Raw genomic sequence first — 20,337 nt, 5'->3', positions numbered from 1 at the left:
GTGAAAAAAATCACTTGTATTTATTTAACCCCCCCCCCTGGGAATCAAACTCGAGACCTCCAGAACGGTAGCCGAGCGTGCTGACCATTACACTACGGAGGCGGACATAAAATATTATACCCAAGTGGTAAAAAACGAGTGTTTTATTTACAATTTAATCATGTCTTACTACAAAGTGAACTCCGAAACAACAAATAACATTTTTACTTATTTATTTTATTACAAAAATGTTAACAATATTAGTATATAACCACTCAACGAGATTTTTATGTCTACCGGTTTCGAGACGTCCCCATCTCTTCCTCAGGACATTCACTACCACAGTATGCAAACACTACTACCCTTCACTACCATAGCACTATTTACACACTAAAAACTACACAAAATGTTTAACACATGCGATTTTTGGTCGACCCGAAGACCAACACGCACTAAAGGTTTCAGCACAAACATGCGTTACGAGCCGAGGTTAAATAAGATACCAGTCCAGGGTAATATTGAATAAATATTAGAGTGAAAAAATCACTTATATTTATTTTACCCCCCTTGGGAATCGAACCCGGGACCTCCAGAACGGTAGCCGAGCGTGCTGACCATTACACTACGGAGGTCAATTGCCTATTATAGTAACATCATTTAATGATTATTGACAAGTCTCACCGACTAAAGCCAACTGTTATCATTCTGAATCACGTGTAGTTTTCTTAATCGGCCTGTTTTTTGCCTATGTATGTACCTTCTTGAAGTTGAGTACCAAATTCGTCATTAAAGGTACAATAAAACGCTGGGAAACGACGCGATAACGAAAAATAATCGTTTTGAAGTGATGAATCAATTTTGGCTTAGCCAAAGTACTCTCAGCAAACATTAAATTTGAGTAAACACGCTAAACCATTAACTCTCAGTACCATATTACATCAATCATTTCCACACCCTGTAAACAATGAACGCATTCCCATTGAGAATTATTGTTTTGTGTATATCTTTTCATGTTTATCTGTAAAATTTATTTTAACGCTTTTGTTTACTTGTTTTAACCTGGATTTTTGATTTTCTGAATTCAATTAAAGTGAATTTGGGGACGGATTATTTTTACTAGAAAAATTCTCTTAGAATAATCGGCGGATATGTCGCTCACTCCTTTCAAGAACGTCATAAATCAAAAATCGTCGATTTTCAGTTGCCCATGTTTTCGGAATACCCAGAAAATGTACTATATCCCAGCAAAACCGGCATATTTTTAACTTCATATTTACCTGCTACAGTGCAGAAAGTATTGTTTTTGCATTTTGAAGAAAATGCATTGTTTAATTTTTTATTTACATAAACTAAACGTTTTTCAAATGGAGAAATAACCTTCAGGTTTTACCTAAAAAGATCAGATACACAGTAAAAAGTTCAATAAGTGGCTTGATATTTATTTTTAATGCATTGCATTATATTTTTTAACTTTAAAAACGTTCTCGTGAAAAATCAAGTTTTTTGATTTATGACGTTCTTGAAAGGAGTGAGCGATGTATGAGGATATGCATAACGTAGAAGAAGCGAAGAATGTTTGCAAAGATATAGTGGTGTGGCGTTCTATTTTCTCTGCCTACCCCTGCGGGGAAAGCAGCGTGATGGTTAGTTAGTTAATTTTTCTTACTTTGTATGTGGCTTTTTTTTAATATAAAAAGAGGAATACTTATGTTTTTATCGTTTACAAAAATACTTCAATTTATTTATTGATTTGGCGTTTAATTTGTACAGTTCCATTTTAATTCATGTAAATCAAACACAGATTTTTGAGTCAACTAAGTTGTATTTTATTGTTAATAAAATACAAAATAAATGCTAAGATTTCATACTACATATTTCTGTGAGCCTAAGCCTAGAAATAGGCATCAAATTATGTAAGAGTGGCTTCGTACCCAGAAACCCAGAAACGTAAAAAACGCCTGAAACCATGATTTTCAATTTATTTTAGCTAATAATTTGTCCGCCTCCGTAGTGTAATGGTCAGCATGCTCGGCTACCGTTCTGGAGGTTCAGTGTTCGATTCCCACGGGGGTTTAATAAATATAAGTGATTTTTTTCACTCTAATATTTATTCAATATTACACTGGACTGGTACCTGAAGTGGAGGGCTGATCACCTTTCCTTCATGTGTAAACGATCGAGATAACACTGCGTTTATATGAAGCAGTGCCCTATGCACCATTGGGGTGCGGAAAGGGTTTTATTATTATTTATTATTATTTGACCGGTTAATTTATTTACATGAATAAATAAGCTATAACCAAAAAACGCGCACTTATGATCAAAATGCCTTTTTTTAAACGTTGTCCAATGAATTTGCTAAATATCGCTAAGATAACTGTGACGCTCTTCAGCGATACGACGCTCCACGCGCTCAATTTTTTATCTGTTAAAAGAGAAACATTTTGATAATATGATAGTATTTGATTGATTAGACTCATCACCCGGGGGCTTGGTTTTACTACAATGAAAATGTAAATTTTCAGTTTAAACATTGTACTTATCTTAATACCTTTTTTCGATACATCAAGTGCGTAATGTTCAATTTTTCGATATTCATGTTGTTTGTGACATTTTTCGTCTGTTACCAATGAGTTGATGAGATGATATAGATCAGTCTACCTGTATCAATTAATTCATTTTATTTTTATTTATTTATATTTTAACTACTTGTACAGAAAAGAAATAAGTACCTACATTGACTGGCTTATTGCTAAAAAGTAATATCTTTCGACCAACCAAAAACAGACTAGTGATATTGGTTAAAACGTTTGAAGCCATATATAGCTGTTTGTAAATCAGAGTGCTTGAACATTAAAAAAAAACATAAATTACTAATTGATGATAATGAGGAAGGCAAAGGAAAAAGGGAGTTTAGGGAAGGAGGTAGAGGGAAAAACTAAGGGATGAGGTTTGATGGACAGTTACGAATCTAATGATAGATAGTAATGGCTCAGATCTTTTCTTGCCTTTTGAATTGTTTTCTTTATAAGGCATTTTGAATCCTGTTTCTGATATTGGCTTTCCCTAAACTCAACTATTACTAGCCTTTAATGCTTTCTCAAACTTTAATGGCGACAGAACCCTTTTGAAACGCTGAATATTTAACGGAGCCTTAAAATAAACAAAACCGCTTCATTCCACGGAGCACACTTTGAGAACCGATGTTTGAAGCTATTGGTCCAGTCAAATAAAAAATATACGTATTTTTTCTTTAAATAACACTTGTATAATACCATTTAATGAGTATAATTTCATTACACACGACTAGTTTCGAAAACTACAGATGTTTTCATCTACAAGTGAAAAGTAAAACTAACGAGCTAAAATATTTAGGTATATATAGAGGTTGGTAGGGTAATAAAAATAAATGAATGATCAAGAGTTAATTTTATGAAAAATTTTAAATGTTTTTATTCTAAATTTTTCTCTCTTTTTTGTGTGTATATTAGGTTAAAATCGTTAAAAACAATAAAAAATGTATTAAAAAAGAACTCCACCGACAAGACACACAAGTCTCTCTGTGGGTCTTATTGGTCAAATTGTTTTAAATATGTTTAAAATTGTGATTTAAATAAATGCATAAATAAATGTTAATAAAAAATAAAATAAAAAAATAATAATTGTCATTCCACGAAGCTAATGCCCAATCAATAAAAAAAATATAATACGCTTGTTTAAATGATTAGCTGGACGCATTATCTGGGGTCATCTTCTGTTTCTTGCTCCTAACATTGGACGCTATTGCAAGATTCACACGTTTACCTTTCACTCATTCATCCTTCATAGGTCCCTGGGAGCTTTTATACTATATTATACATTTCTTACGTTGTTTTCTTCTGTTATCAGGTGAAGAGTTGAAGCTGCCCAACGTACCAGCAGCGGGGACCAGACGGGCGCCAAGAGACATGCAGGATATGTCAGGACTCATCACCGAACCAGCAAGCTCACCACCCAGGACATTTACCGCAGGTTAGTCGCCAAAAACGCTACTCTTTCTGACTTATTAAAAACATAATTAAATTCAGTCGTAATTTGATGATTGTTCCAATAGATAAAACGCGATGAATTTTCAGTGAGATATTATTTATTGATTCGGCATTAATTTTGTGGAATAACATGATTATTTTATTAAATTAAACACTTAAATGCTTTTTATTTATATCGTAGTCATACAGGAGAAAGTGACCAACTAACATAACGTAAAATGTTCAGGAGGGCCATTTAAATCACTTTTGCTTGGCAAGGCAATAAACATCAATGCAGTTAGTCATTTTTAACAAGTCAATATATCATACTTCCAAGTTTAAAATTCTTTGAGATTATTTCAGGGCAATATTAAGCTAGTAAGATATCAAATAGTCAATGATCACGTTTTTGTAAAACAATGCACTTGGTCACTTTCTCCTGTATGACTGCGATATATACGACTAGTTTCGAAAACATCTGTCGTTTTCGAAACTAGCGTATATATAAATAAAACTCAGTAAAGTGGAAGATTCAAGTGTTTAATTTTAATAAAATTTCAGTGAGATGTTTCGAAGTATGTGCAGTATTTAGTAATTTGTTTTTAAACGTATTATGCATAATTTGGTGACAGTTTCTGATTTGTGGATCGTGGCACGTTGCTCTCTTTAGGAAAACTATAATGTAAGTACAGTGCCAGCTCTCTAATCCTAACGATATTGTGGCTGGGCTGATGCCAACTTAAAAAATTCAACACTCTGAAACCGTGGAAGTTTTCACCATAGCCATCAACTGGGCTGAAGAAGTCGTTCAGATCACCGAGGAATTGATTGTTTTGAGACAAATGCGTGATTTAGCTCTTGAACACCAGTTTGGTTCGTTGTTTTAAAAGAAAATATCTGGTTTTTTTTCAAGTTTAAATAAAAATAATATTTTTTGAAAAATTATTTATCCAGTACCTAAATAATACTGTAAAATAAACAGCATTTTCATAAACCGAAAATTGATTTTTTTCTATGATTTTTCAAAAACACTATACTGAAGAACGAATTGTTTAGACGGAAATACTGAAGAATTTCCTAATCCGAAGGTTCCCCTTATGCGAACCACCCTTTGCACAATTTACGTTCGGATTAGTGAGGTGGTAGGTACTGTATAGTTCAATTAAAACAAAATAAAAATAAAATATATACAAAATAAAATATTCTACTAAAAACTCATCAATGGCTTCATCAATTTTCACTCGCCTTATCTGAACTGAAATTGTGACAAATTCCACATTTCGTTATTATTCTCGTAAATACTTAGAATCGATAGCGATTTCTGTTGTTTCCTGACGTCGATTATCTCTTTCGAAACGCAGATGTGCAATTACATGTTTGGATATTAAATACTTTATGATCGGAATCACTCGATATGGCCTCAAGTACGTATTCACCGATCATTCGAGGAAAACTACGCAACAGTCTACGAGCATTTCGCCATTGGCAGTACATTCTTACACATAAGCCAATAATCCACAATCAATAATGTACAGTTGAACCTCTCATAACGAGCAATTCGCATAACGAGCAAAAAAATGTGAAAAGCTCGCATAACGAGTTACAGAGAAAGGGCAAGTCCCTATTTTATGAACATGAACTTGTGAACCGGGACTTCTGCGCCGGGACTCGAGGTGGATAATAACGATTTACAACATTTTAAGTGTGTCCAAATACTTGTTCACAAACCTGGATTATCGCCAATTATAAGAGTTATTTTTCATATAATTTTTTGACAAAAATAATATGAAAAATTACTCCTACAATTGGAGATAGTCTAGATTTGGACACACTTAAATGTTGTGAATAAATTATCTGGTCAAATTATAAGCTGAAAACCAAAAATGAAAATGTTATTTTCTGGCGTTTCTCATGTATGTGATTAAAATCCAGGATTCGAACCTCACGTACTAATAAAAGAGTTTCTGCTCAATAAAAAACTTCTTTTCATCTCACCAATAGACTGTTTTTTACTTACAAAGAATTAATTAAATTCACATTTTTATCAACTTCTTTCATTTTATTATTTATTTTCGTATTTTACTAAATTTTATCCCAAGTTTTTACATTCCTTGACAATTTATAACTTATTTTATTTAAATAAACGTTAATATATTTTTTTTCAAGTTTTCTTTAGGCATTGAAGGCGTTATCGTATTTTACATTAATTTTTCTAAAAAAATGTTTTGCTTAACGAGTAAGATTCTGGTACAAATTAGAGAGATTAATTATGAGAGGTTCCACTGTATTTTATTTTTTCAATCGCCTATCATGTCCTCGGTGGCCAGCGAGACGGCAGACCTAGAAGTGCCGGACAGATTGTCCCATGTCGCATGTCCGACTTTCTCCGAAATATTTGGATCCCATTAGATATTTTGCCCGACCAAGAACGCAGTCGGAATACATTACACTTTTATGTGTCTTCTAACGCCTCGTGTGTGGAGAATCCAGCAGATTATTAAATATTCAGTGCGAATCGCAGATGCTTTGTTGAATTATTGAAAAAGTCATTTTGGAGTTCTTAGTTTCTAAGGATATACTCTACATACCTTAAACTGTTAGGATTCCATTTGATAACTCAAAATCTGGGTTAAGAATGCCTTTAGCGGTTTATTTTCAATCTCATTGGCACTTAAACTACATGGTTCCAGTTGAGTTTCTGATGTCATCACCCTTTCCTTATTCTTGTTTTTTTTTGAGATATTTATAATGAATGTTGATTGAATATCAAAGAGACATCGAAATTGACGGACATAGTAATCCCATATTGTAGATATGTCAAGTTAGATAACCCAATTTGGTATTAACTTTATAATGTAGGTCAAAGAAACTTTATAATTCGACTGGATAAACCACTCAATGTAGTAGAACTGTTTCACTTGACTCTTAACTTGACTCGTCATTTATCAAGTCTGATTTTTTAAGAAGCCCAAAAGTCAAACAGTGATGAAGTTCAAAATGTGTTAACGATTCCTTGGTCTAATATTTTTCCATCTAATTGGTGCTTACTTATAGTTTAATTCAAAAACAGTTCCAACTTCTGATCGACCTTTCAATTTTCATCTGAGCTTAATTATATACGTTTTGCAATGCATGAGTTCTTCTCTAGATTTTTTGTCATTTCTTCACTATCGGCCCCCAGATTCCGCTATCGGAAGATCAATGGCATCATTAAATCTTATCAGTCCATCAAGTATGTGCCCAGGATGAGTTTTCATCCTTCCACATCCTGGGTCATCGCCATTCTCTAAATGAATAGTTTAGTGATCCTAACTGTCCATAAAACCTCCCTTAGTTTTTCCTTCTATCTCCTTCCCTAAACTCCCTTTTTCCTTTGCTTTCCTTATTATCATCAATTTGTAATTTATGTTTTTGAAATGTTCAAGTACTATCTACCCTCTGATTGCAAACAGCAATATATGGTATCAAACGTTTTGACCAATATCACTAGTCTGCTTTTGGTTGGTTGGAAGATATAGCTTTTTGGTAATAAGCCCGCGTTTAAATAAATAAATAAAAATGACCTCAAGATGTGGATGAGGAAAAGAGAAACAAAAGGCTAGAAAGTGTCACACGTGGCACGTGGATGACTGGTGTCCTGTGTCCGCTCACCATCCAAGGATGCCGATCAGACTGCGTCGGGACATGCCCTCACGTCTCTCCTGTACAGTTAATTAATAATCGGAACCGCTCGGAATGTGACATGGGAGCTTAATGCTCAATACCTGATGGCTTTTAGAGTACATCTCTCCGCTTCTTTCTTTGTCTGTACCCATTTGCCGCATTTCTTCCTTTCTTTCTTCGTCGAACGAGCCTAGACTATCTAATGAGGTGCTGGTCTCATCTTCTGCCTATCAATTCAAAATTCCTGCTTCAATAAGACAATCGTGCTTCAATCATTCTTCTTCTTCGTCTTTTTCCTCTTTTTTTATTACTTTAGGACACTTTATTGAATTAATGTTAGATTAAATTCTTCGTGAATATGTACTCGTATATAACGTAGGAGAGAAGTTCGTACCTTGGGCCGTTTTTTCTAAGTCTCATAAAATGGTCAATTGACAATGTACATCAATTTTTTTTACTGAACTGAATAGATCAGTTATTTACAATCAAATTGTTTGAAGACATTATATGCTTATCATTGATAGTATACATAGGAATGACATTTTATAAAACCTCTTCTTTTGGCCCAAGGTGCGGTACAGTCCCATACCTTGGACCTGTGCTACATGATTTTACAGTGATAAGATTTCAGCCCGGTATTTTGATTTTTATTATTTCTTTCACATTTTTGATATTTACTATCCATTAATTAAAACTTTCAACAAGGTTTTGTATTTTTCTTGGATGAAAAACGATTTTTCTTGTATCTTTCGCGTTTTCTTCATGAGTAAGCACGTTTATTTACCTCTTCGGTGTATGGAATATTTGAATTGCGTGGAATCTGGCAACATCTTTCTTTATTCCATAAAGAATCGAGAGTATTTAACACTTTTGATTCTGTACAGTAAAGCAGCTGTCATTTCGAGAACAATGCGACATGTTTCATCACAATGAAAAATCTTCAAAGGCGAAAACACCTGTTTGTATTTACGACATCTCGATAAGATTCTTTTATTGCAGCGTTTCATGAAATGTCGCCACAAATCCGATATAATCCATCTAAAGATTAGACATTCCTTTTGTTTTTCGCTGTTACTCATTCAATGTCAAACTTATGACTTAGTAAATACAAAAAAAGAAAAAAGAAATATGGAAAAATAGAGTCCTAAATTGATGAAGTTATCAGCCTATAGCAGAGATGCACCTTTTTGAGCCTGAGTGCCAATTTTTTTCCCAATGTAATATGTCGCGTGCCACATGCCATGACAATAAAAATGCATCAAATGTTTGTGTAACTTTAGATTTTTAATATAAACAAAGCCTTAATACATCTAAAAAATAATTGTTCAAAATCTGGATTATCTCCAATTATAGGAGTTATTTTTCATAATATTTTTTGACATCTCATCAAAGATGAAGAATAATATGGAAGTCTGGGCATTTACGGGGCTGACGACCGTCATAGGCTGGTTTAAGTGATCGCTTTACACACATGTAACATTCACCAATTCTACCCATTATTGACGACCACACTACTCAAGTTCTTGGAAGTTCTATATATATTATATGAACCAATTTTAAAACACTGTTTTTGAATCACTAGAACTTCACTAATAAAAGAGTTTCTGCTGAATAAAAAACTTATTTTCATCTCACCAATAGATATCTAAGTTCACCAAGTTCTACTGATTCAAGAACAGTGTTTCGAAATTGGTTCATATACTTATATAGAACTTCCAAGAATTTGAGCAGTGTGGTTGTCAATAAAGGGTAGAATTGGTGAATGTTACACTTGTGTAAAGTGATCACTTCTTGCCCAGACTTCTATATCTCAGTGGTTTCACAGTGCATCATATGATCACTTCAGCCAGCCAATGCCAGTTTGTAAGCACTGTGAGTGCAGAGACTTCCATATATATTCCTTTCGTATAAAGTATAAGATCCTTCGCAAATAATACAAATTAATGATATTGACACATTGTTATGTATTTGTATTATAGTTTTGATATATTTTGATGACTTGGCAGTTGCATCGATCCGTCGATGGCGTCATAAGATGTCAACGCTTGTCGAGGCATGATCCGAGGATGTGTTCATTTGTTATCAATCTATTTCCTCAAGATGCGTCACTTCCACTTAAGTGCGGTTCGTCTCATTGTCTCCACACTTCGGGGAATACGTCACTTAAACTTGCGAAGGATTTGCTAAATACACGCTGAATACTAAAACTGTGGGGAATCACCAAAAGTACCTTCGTAGATCTTCGATTTTTCCGCTGAATTTTCGCGCTCGATTATCGCTTACTAGCGCCATCTCGTGGCTGTTAGCGCAAGCTACCCAACAAATACTAACTGCTGATGACTTGCTTTTTAGCGAGTGTTTTTGCCTAGAATTTTCACTCATGAATTACATGAAATTATGGTAACTTTAAACATAAAGAGTAAATCCACTCACGAGTAGGCATAGGCTATGAAACTTATAAAGCTGAAGCCTGAGTAGGGACATAATAAACGGTGTTGCCAGTCACTTGGACGTTAGGTAATTAAAAAAAATACTTGCTTTTTAACATATTCGAATTACCTATATTTTATTTTTATTTATTTCATAGATACATACATTTTTTACTATATGTATTACGGCTCTTTAGGCATGGCCTGTGTTGAGCTGAAATACTTGCATTTTAATAAAATAAAATAAAATTTTATTTTTATTATTTTTATTATTATATTATATACATTACATACAATAGATACAATAACAATTTACAGTACAAAGGTTTTACAATAAAATAATTACTCCTATATTTTAATCATGCTTAGCAATTCAGATTGTTTGTACTGCAGAATGGTGAACGTTATACAGTGTATAAAGTAATCACTAAAGCCAGATCGTAAACCCTGGGATTCTTAGACATACAAATTTTTTAAAGTTTTTTGGTAAATACCACTAATTTATAAATCTACTGTGAGACATGTTTCGATGCATTCCGCGTCATTTTAAAATTCAGTGTTTGAAAATGACGCGGAATGCATCGAAACACGCGCCACAATATACAAAGTGACTTATCAATTAATGAAATTCGTTTTTTTTTTTTGTATAAAAAAATATGCTACATATCTTGTAGGGACACCTATTCTATATGTCATGATATAATGTCCTTAGCGTGAAAATGTAGTTTTCGATTTAAATTTACTTAATAAACACTGAGATTTTGTTTGTCTCCGTAGTGTAATGGTCAACACGCTCGGCTACCATTCTGGAGGTCCCGGGTTCGATTCCCAGGGGGGTTCAAATAAATATTTGTGATTTTTTCACTGCAATATTTATTCAATATTACCCTGAACTGGTTCCTGAAGCGGAGGGCTGATCACCTTTCCTTCATGTGTAAACGATCAAGATAACACTGCGTTATATGACGCAGTGCCCTATGCACCATTGGGGTGCGGATAAGGGTTTTATTATATGATAAATACTACAATTTCTTACACTATTGTAATACGTATTTCGTTGTATTCATCATCATTATCAACATGTTGATACGGAATGCATCAAAGCACGTGTCACAATAGATTTTTAAGGAATAGTGGTATGAACCAAGTATTTTTTTATTGAAAATTGATAGATATTACTTCAAAGCGCCCTTGAGGTAGTATTTTCCGAAAATGGCGCTATATAAATTATCTAAAATTATTTTCATTTTTATTATGAAGTAACTCCTAAATTAATTTTTGAATTCCAGTGTTTGAAGTAATTTTTTGGTTAAAAAAAACACAGAACTTAAACTTAATTTTTGTAACAGTTTGGCATTTAAATAAAACCACTTTTTCATATTATTTTTTGACATCTCATCAAAGATGAAGAAGAATATGGAAGTCTGGGCATTTACGGGGCTGACGACCGTCCTAGGCTGGTTTAAGTGATCACTTTACACACGTGTAACATTCACCAATTCTACCCATTATTGACAACCACACTACTCAAATTCTTGGAAGTTCTATATATAAGAACCAATTTAGAAACCTTGTTCATGAATCCACTAGAACTTCACTAGAGACATCTATTGGTGAGATGTAAAGAAGCTTTTTTTATTGAGCAGAAACTCTTATATTAGTATGTGAGATCCGAATCCTGGATTATAATCACACACATGAGAATCGCCAGAAAATACCATTTTCATTTTTATTATTAAGCTTATAATTTGACCAGATAATTTATTTACAACATTTTGAGTGTGCCCAAATACTTGTTCACAAAATCTGGATTATCTCCAATTACTTTGTATTTTCACTTATTGATGAGAACATCCGAGAGAATCTAGTCATATTGCATTAATAAACTCGAAATTTGTGCTGTACTAGTGTTTTATTTTTATATTTATTTAAATATAAAAATAAAATACTAGTACAGCACAAATTTCGTTGATTTCAACATATTCCACAAATTAAAGCCAGATCAATAAAAAGTACAATTTACAATAACATGACATGGAGTCCTTTATGTAGTCTGCTATTCTGCAGGAATACTTTATGACGTAAACAAATCATTATCCGGGAGGAAGAAGGAATTATATCAATGAATATGCGAATATTCATTTACTTATATGAATGTGGTTTCTGACGCACACACGTTGGGGAAGATGCATCGCCCACACTGCTCCACATTTTCCATGAAAATCCCCTCACTTGCGACCACAATTGCCGCTGGAAGTATTTGTTAGATATTATTTAGTAGGCTATGAGTCGGTCGCTAGTATTCCCGTATCCCTTTGTGGTTCATGCCTCCCTGCTCCGCGTCACACATCTTATGCACATCCTGTGAGTTATTTACGTTAAAAATAACTCATCACTCATACTCAACGGCCTAAAATGGCCTAAAATCTAGATCTATAATTCATTTGCTAGACATTTCTGTTTATTTGATTAATCAATTGATTAAAAACATTGTTCAGGCGCTTGTGTGCCGCGGTACACTGGTGTACCGTGGTTGTTAGTTGATGTGCCGCGGAAAAAAGTCTAGTTTTGTGAAAATAACACAATTGCTCCAAATTTTGATTGCCTGTGCTCAGTTAAGCAGGCTCACATTTCGCATTAAACATTTTATGTTAAATATGTTACCTATAAAGGTAAATACCATATAAATGGTAAATATGCACCTCTAAATTTTCTTAATTTGGTAGGTGTACCTTGAATAGAAAAAGTACTTGGAACACTGGTTTAAATCCACAGTAAATGACAGCAGAGCCAATTATAATGTTCACACCTTCATATATATTTATTTTTTAAATTAACAAAAGAAAACAACATAATATTTTACAGAAAGCATACAAAAAATAATAACACGTATTGAATAAAAAGAAAAGTCACAAAACAAAACAATATCACCAATATGCATCACGTTATCCAATCCGAGCGGAATTGCCTAAATCTAACAGTACTGAGATGAAACAGATCCACCTCTCTTGGTAGGTCGTTCAGCAGACCAATCATCTTCCCCACAAGCATTACCGATGGTAAATTGGTTCTGCACTCAGGAAAAACAAATGAAACTATGTTTATAACTAAGAACGTCACACTACTTTGTATTTGCAAACCGCTTCTTCAAAATTCATGCATCTCTTCATATTGATTTTGATCACCCGCCGAGGTATTTTGGCCACCCTAACAATTTAAAAATATATATTCAGTACCTACCTGCCTTGAGATTTTGCTCTTAAAAATCATCTTCTTAGATCGAACGAAAAATCTTTTGAAATAAGATTGAAACAAAATTGATCAGTGAAAAGTCGATTTGGGCATTTTGGGCATCTGACGTTAGATGCATTTCATCTAAAAAGTGGACTAGCACATCCACAGTTTTCTTTTTAATTTTAATTTAATAAACAGTTCTTCAAAACAATAAATCGATCAGTGCTGTTAACTTCGAAAGCGCTTTTTATTTAATGGTTTTTCAAGTCAATACATGTGTTTCTGTGATCCCGTCATCTCCTTCAACGTTATGATCTCCTGGGACATCAGACACTAAGTATATAGCAAAAATAATCATATGTTCTTTCTTCACTCATTCGTTCCACATGCCAAATCATCTTTTGAGATGGTTTGGGATAACTTTCTTAATTTTATCGAAAATGCTTATCTCAGCCTTGCATTCTTAGGAAATATCACCATTCGAACATCTATCATACATCGTTTCTCGAGAGATCGCACTTCGACTGCATTCAGTCCACTTTCATCTTTCTTTTGCCAACTTCATGATTTAATTCCATACGTTAGGATTGATATCAAGATTGCCAGTTTAGCTTTCGCTGATAAGTTTTTATTTGCTGCAACTGATTTCATTGTACCATAGACATGTTTTTTATTTCTATTTCTTCGACTAGTCAATGTTGATTTTGCATTCCATTATTTCTTCGGGGTTTCACTTCACAGCCTTCTTCTTCTACCTTGGTCCATCTCAACTTATCGTGTTTGTAGACTTTTAGGATCAGTTCTCTTCATCCTCGGGTTCTATGTCCTTCTACCATATCGGCTGTCCAAACTCAAAACACAGTAAGGGACATTTTTTTGTAGTTTGTTTTTTTTTTGCATTTTTGGACTAAATAGATTCTACTTAGTCCAAAAATGCAAAAAAAAAGTACTACAAAAAATTTTCCTTACTGTGTTTTAAGTTTGGACAGCCGATATATAACGTCACCTAGGTCATGCCTTCGAATCATGTTATCTTTTTGTAGAATCTATGAATTTTAGGTCTTCCTGTAGATTTTTTGAAGAAGATCCATGGCGATCGCCTGGTTTACATCATGTTCAGGTTCTCTACGTCCTATGCCTTACTATTGATATCAGTTAAGGGAAAGGCAATTGAGATGGCATGGGCACCTATGTGCTCCTATGACGTAGAGAACCAGAACATTCGCTTCACAGCCTTGAACACATCTAACGGCCAAGTCTAAGCTATCTCGGTTACCATTCGAGATCCCACTTCCTTTGGGGGTTCGGCCGTATTGTGTCGCATTGTATGGTCCATGCCGCAACTTCCCGCCGGCTGAGGTAACAACAACGCTCCCACAGGATATCTCGGCCCGTATCGGATTCTTCTGGTCAAACGCGATAATGTTTTGTAACTTAAACCAATCTACATGGCCACAAACATCGACACGAATCTCCATTGTTGTTTTTTGGTACTCTTTTTGCTAGTTGTACCCGGCCACGCGTTGCTCTGCTTAGCCTGGTTAAATGGAAAAGAAAAATGAGACAGCACATATTTCCAATATATTAATTACACAATGCTTACTGAAGCAAGAAATCGGTGTAGTGTCGCGGACTCTTGAGTCTGGGTTCGAACCCACTATACCACAATTTGATACCTATTTTTAATAATGAGCCGCTTAGGCTCACAAGAAATAGTATGAAATTGAAGTGTCACAACAGATCTTTCTTTTTTATACAAAGGAAATACGAAAGTCAGGGCTTCTTATTATATTCCTAATCAATTTTATAAATTTTATAGACTTTTCCTTTAGGAAAAGTCTATAAAATCACATTTATGTGAGTGGTTTTACTTATTATCTTATAATTTAGCGTAATTCTTGAGAGAAAATTTCTAGGCAAAAACTTTCGCATCCATATTGCATTCATTTTCAAAAGTTATATATACGCAGTGTTGTAACAATCACACTTATATCTTAGTTGGATCTGATTGTGCTGCCATCTGTTGAGATTTTTTTGCAAAGTAAATATCTTTTACATCTTAATCTTATCCAAAAACAAAAAAATATTTTTCTTGGAGCTTGATAGTTTAATGAATTCATCGCACTGCTTAATTTACTTTCGACTTAGTTTATTCAAACATGCAATTGTACTTTCTGTTTTATTTTTTGGAAAGATTCCGTGATATGGAAGTCAAGGAGAGGAGATTTCTACTGATCCAAGATGCCCGTGGAATACTAATCGACGTATTATATAAATCCGAAATTCTGTAAAACGAGAGATCGTTCGACGATCCTAGCGGTAACGCCAACAAATCCATTGTAATTTGACGATCGCTGTTGATTAAAAGACTAAAAATCACCTATTGCTAACTAACTAACTAACCATCACGCCGCTTCCCCGCAGGGGTAGGCAGAGAGAATAGAACGCCACACCACTCTGTCCTTGCAAACATTCTTCGCCTCTTCCACGTTCATGCATCTCCTCATACATACCCGCCGATTGTTTCAACTCAACCCTAACCTAACCACTTTCAAGTATTTGGCATACTTGATCGTGCCAAGTTTTTATCGGTCTTCCTCTGCCCTTTTTCCAATTACATTCGCCTCATAAATTTGTTTTACCGTTCTTTCCTCACTCATTCGTTCTACATGTGCAAACCATCTCAACACACCTTTCTTTTTTTTCACCTATTGCTATTTTTAAAATATTATAAAGCGTATAAACGTCATTACAAAACATGATATCCGCATCTAGTTTTTCGAATTGTTTGATTATTTTAGATTACGTCCACCGCAAAACGTTGGCTTTTTCTTTCCACGTGACGCGCAAGATCGATCTCGGTGTCCGAAAGTAAACTGAAGCAGGATGTTTGAGGTTGAATTGAACCGTGGTGATAAGATTTCAAACTTAGCCTAACTGAGGTAATTTTCATTTCCTTATCTCGATATTCCTAGTACGGAGCACTCTCAGATGGAGAGTAAGTCCGCGTCGCCGGATGTAATCACTTCCTTTCGTAGTATTTGAAACTTCGTAACGTTTGGGAAGATAACTCGTCCACTCGGTACTGTTAATACCTCTTTTTGTTTCGTTGTTTGTCTGTTTTCTAAATTTTAATTGCTTATTTCTCATTATTTCAGATATCGCAGTTGAGAATTCAGTAACAGACGCCAAAGATACCAAAGCCAAAGTTATCCCAAAGATTCGAGACAATGAAACGATAGAAGACAACGAAAACAAATCAAATATCATCAATCTCACGACCAGCGCGAGAGAAGACAACCACAAAGACTTATCCTGTAAGTTTTGCAATAAGGTCCTGGGATCCGCTTCGAGCCTGGAAAGACATTTGCTCGTACACAGTGGAGAGAGGCCCTTCCGTTGCAAGATGTGCGACCTGACCTTCAACACCAACGGCAATATGCATCGCCACATGAGGAGTCACAAGCAAACCCACGATTCGGATAGCGAGGATTCCGAGGCATCCGGCTCCGGAACCAAGGTGGCTTGCCCTCCTAGGATGAACACCAGGAAACGACGACTGGAATACAATAACAACGACAAAGCAATGAACGGCAGCGGAGGAAACAGCGCCGATGACGAACTGCCACCAGGGGGAAAACGAAAATCAAAAAACATCAACAACAATTGCATAAGTGACATCATGTCCGCTCAACGCTTGGTCTGTCCCGTTTGCGATCGGGAAGACTTCGCTTCTCTCAACGTTTTCGAACTTCACATGGAAGAGGCTCATCTCGATTATCAAGTAAAGTGTACTTCTTGTAACCAGAGCTTCAAAAACCACCGCGTTTTAAACCTGCATCGCTTCATGGTACACCATACGGAACGCAAAGATGCTCCGAATAAGAATTCCGTTTCGGGGTTCAAGGATTGCACATTCATCGACTTTTCGAGTCGAAAGTTTCCGCAGATCGCTAAAACTGTTTGCGAGCAAAGTGTGCATAAATCCATCACGGAACAACAGTTCCGTTGCAGCCAGTGCTCGAGAGATTTCCCCTGCGAGAGTGCCTTGGATATACACAGGAAGGCTTGCTTCGCCACTTCTTCGGGGGAGTCCGAGGATTACGCCAAGAAGAGGCGCGAGTCCAGCAGCACGGACGAAGATGTGCGACGCAAATTCTTTGCCAATCTGGACCTTCAAAACAAATCCCCAAATTATTCGACCACTCCGAGACCTATTGCTGAACTCAGAAAGCTAAACCCGGAATACTACGAATTCACAAAAGACTTGATTCATCCAATTGTTGATAATTCAAAGGATTTGGCAGATATTCAGTCAATTTTATCCGTCACTTCTACCGGAGGACTGTTGGAACAATTGACCCATAAAACCCATGATATTTCGTCTATGGCGTCTGATCACGGCAACAGGATGAATGAAGATCCCGAGGAGATTCAGGACGTTTTCGCGGCCGAGTTCCGCAAAATGAAACTTCGAGGTGAATTTCCGTGCCGCTTGTGCACCGCTATATTCCCGAACTTGCGCGCTCTGAAAGGCCACAACAGGGTCCACCTCAGTGGAAACGGGCCCGGCCCCTACCGGTGCAACATGTGTCCGCATTCCTCCCTGGACAAAGCGGCCCTAGTGCGTCACATGAGAACCCATAACGGCGACCGTCCGTACGAGTGCGCGGTGTGCAACTATGCCTTCACCACGAAAGCTAACTGCGAACGTCATCTCAGGAACAGACACTCCAAAGTTACGCGCGAGGATGTCAAGCGATCGATCATTTATCATCCCTCGGAAGATCCTAACAACGACGAAGTCAACTCCAAGCTGAACATTTCTCGCGAGGAAATCAAGCGTTCGATCATATTTCCTACTCCAGAAAACGAACCGCGAGAAGAAGTTGAACAGATGTTCAGTGGGAGATCTACCCCGGTATCTCATTTCCCGAGGGAACCTGCCATCACTTTCAAGGACCGAAATCTCACAATCCCTATTCCTAGAGAAATGTCAATCGTGATACCTCAGCCCAGAGACATTTTGCGTGCGCATTGTTCGATTGAACCCGTTTGCCATAATATAACTCCAGTACAGGAAGAATTGATTCAACCCCGATTAAAAGTTAAGGGATTCGGCCAACTCACGCAAATTCCAGAATTCGTCGAGTCTGATGTTGAACGGGAGCCTGACAGCGACGAAGAAATCGACCCGATCGATGATGGGTATTCCAGCAAACCTATCAATTACTCTTCCGAAGTTCCCATGGATCTCAGCACCGGAGAATTTCAAGAAGACGTTTTGGATCTCAGTAAGAAAAAAACTGACAAATCTGAGGAATCTCTCATTTCGGATCCTGAAAACGATAATTATATTCCAAAGACTATCGAGTTCAACAATAACCACTCGGCCACTAATGCCATATTCGAGAAGACGAAACTGTTCTTAGCGCATCAGCAATTGCTCAAGGGAGCTCACCTGCAGAAAATAGATCCAGCTACGAGTTTTTACGCTAATCAACTCACTCAACTGTACCGATCTGGAGCGGCTTTTCCCGGTCTGGGACTTTCGCCTGCGTTTCCATTAAATCCGTACTTTTTACAACACAATCCTTTTCTAACTCCACCGACAAATCCGAAAGAGTTAGCTGATATGAAAGATAGATTACAGAAAGAAATCATCAGAGGACTTCAACTCTCAGGAGGGGGTCTCGTTGGAATGGATCAACATAATATGGCTCTAGCGACAGAAAGGCTCCAAGCGTTTCATCAACAAACAATGAATAATGTACTCAGTCCTGATACGAAAACCCATTCACCTGTTCCTCTAATAAAAACTGAGGATGATGTGAAACCGCCACTGCATATAAACACCGAATCTTCCTCCGCAGCGGCATTCCCCAACCAGAGTATTTCTTCACCTAAAATTCACAAAAAAGAAACTGTTTCCAACCATAGTCCAAATTCTGTAAAGATGGTCATTAAAAATGGCGTTTTAATGCCTAAACAGAAACAGAGAAGATACAGAACTGAAAGACCATTCTCTTGCGAACATTGTTCCGCTAGGTTCACCCTGAGATCCAATATGGAACGTCACATTAAACAGCAACACCCGCAGTACTGGTCACAGAGGCAACGATCCAATATCGGCTTACCCCGTAAAAATCCAATTTCTCTCGTTCCTCAGAATATAACTGTTCCATCTCTCAACTATGAAAACCGTATTAATTATATCAAGAACATCCATCCCAACAATGATTCAACCAACGCTAATCCCAACGTCGGAGAAGAAAAAGACACTGCTGCTAACCAGCCTAATGGTATCCCTGTAAATAAAACTTACAGCATGATTTCCGACCAAGTAAAATACGCCATATTGGCTCAAAAGCTCAAGTCTCATAATATCTATCAATCAAAAAACTCATTAGTCAGTTCTGATCCACCACCAATGGAAAATGAAGAGGAAGATGAAGAAGATGCTCTGGTCATCGATGAAGAAGATTCTGTAGATGATAAATCTCAAGTCGCTAGAGACTTGTCAAAAAACATTCCCGAAACCTCCCAAGTGCAGAGTGATGCGAACATGATAGCTAAAAAAGTAGCTCATGAAATTTTGATTGGAGTCTCAGCTAAAACACAGCATCCGGATATTTCTAAAGATTTTGACTGGAAAATTGCCGGTAACCTGATAAGCAAGAACCCCCAACACCACGGCGGACAGAGCTCTGCAGTCCCGAACTTGTTCTGTCAAATCGGTCAAGCGGAAAACGTGGACCGTCCTGAAACTTCCAGCAAGGAACCGAAACAAGAGGAAGGAGATCTGGTATCGGTATCCCGACTATTGGATAACGCAGTTGCTCAAATTCCATTCGGAAAGTATTTCAAGAATGAATTCTCTGCAAATGCTGAAATGCAGCCTCCCAACGACTTGAATATACAGAATCATGTAGAAGGGGACGAAGAAGATGAGGAAGGTCTTGTGGCATCCACCAGCGAGGGAAACAATTCTGGAAGCGATGAAAATCGGTAAGTTTCTATCTGAT

The 20,337-nt window shown here is 36.4% G+C and overlaps 1 protein-coding gene across 2 annotated transcripts in view; it reads left to right on the top strand.

Annotated features, from left to right (window-relative positions):
* peb (zinc finger protein pebbled) overlaps positions 1 to 20,337 on the top strand; it is a 121,964-nt gene that overhangs the window by 93,303 nt on the left and 8,324 nt on the right. For both annotated transcript variants that reach the window (XM_088269274.1, XM_088269273.1), the window contains exons 2-3: positions 3,868 to 3,990; positions 16,471 to 20,320. In XM_088269274.1, coding sequence (XP_088125400.1) covers positions 3,927 to 3,990; positions 16,471 to 20,320 — 3,914 coding nt within the window. In that variant the 5' untranslated portion in view covers positions 3,868 to 3,926. The remainder of the gene's footprint in view (positions 1 to 3,867; positions 3,991 to 16,470; positions 20,321 to 20,337) is intronic.

This window comes from Brachycentrus maculatus, unplaced genomic scaffold (assembly GCF_059751285.1).
Source record: "Brachycentrus maculatus isolate JH-2025_06_01 unplaced genomic scaffold, ASM5975128v1 h1tg000343l, whole genome shotgun sequence".
Classification (NCBI taxonomy): domain Eukaryota; kingdom Metazoa; phylum Arthropoda; class Insecta; order Trichoptera; family Brachycentridae; genus Brachycentrus; species Brachycentrus maculatus.
The sequence above is the reverse complement of the archived record's forward strand: the minus strand, read 5'-3'. Positions and strand labels throughout refer to the sequence as shown.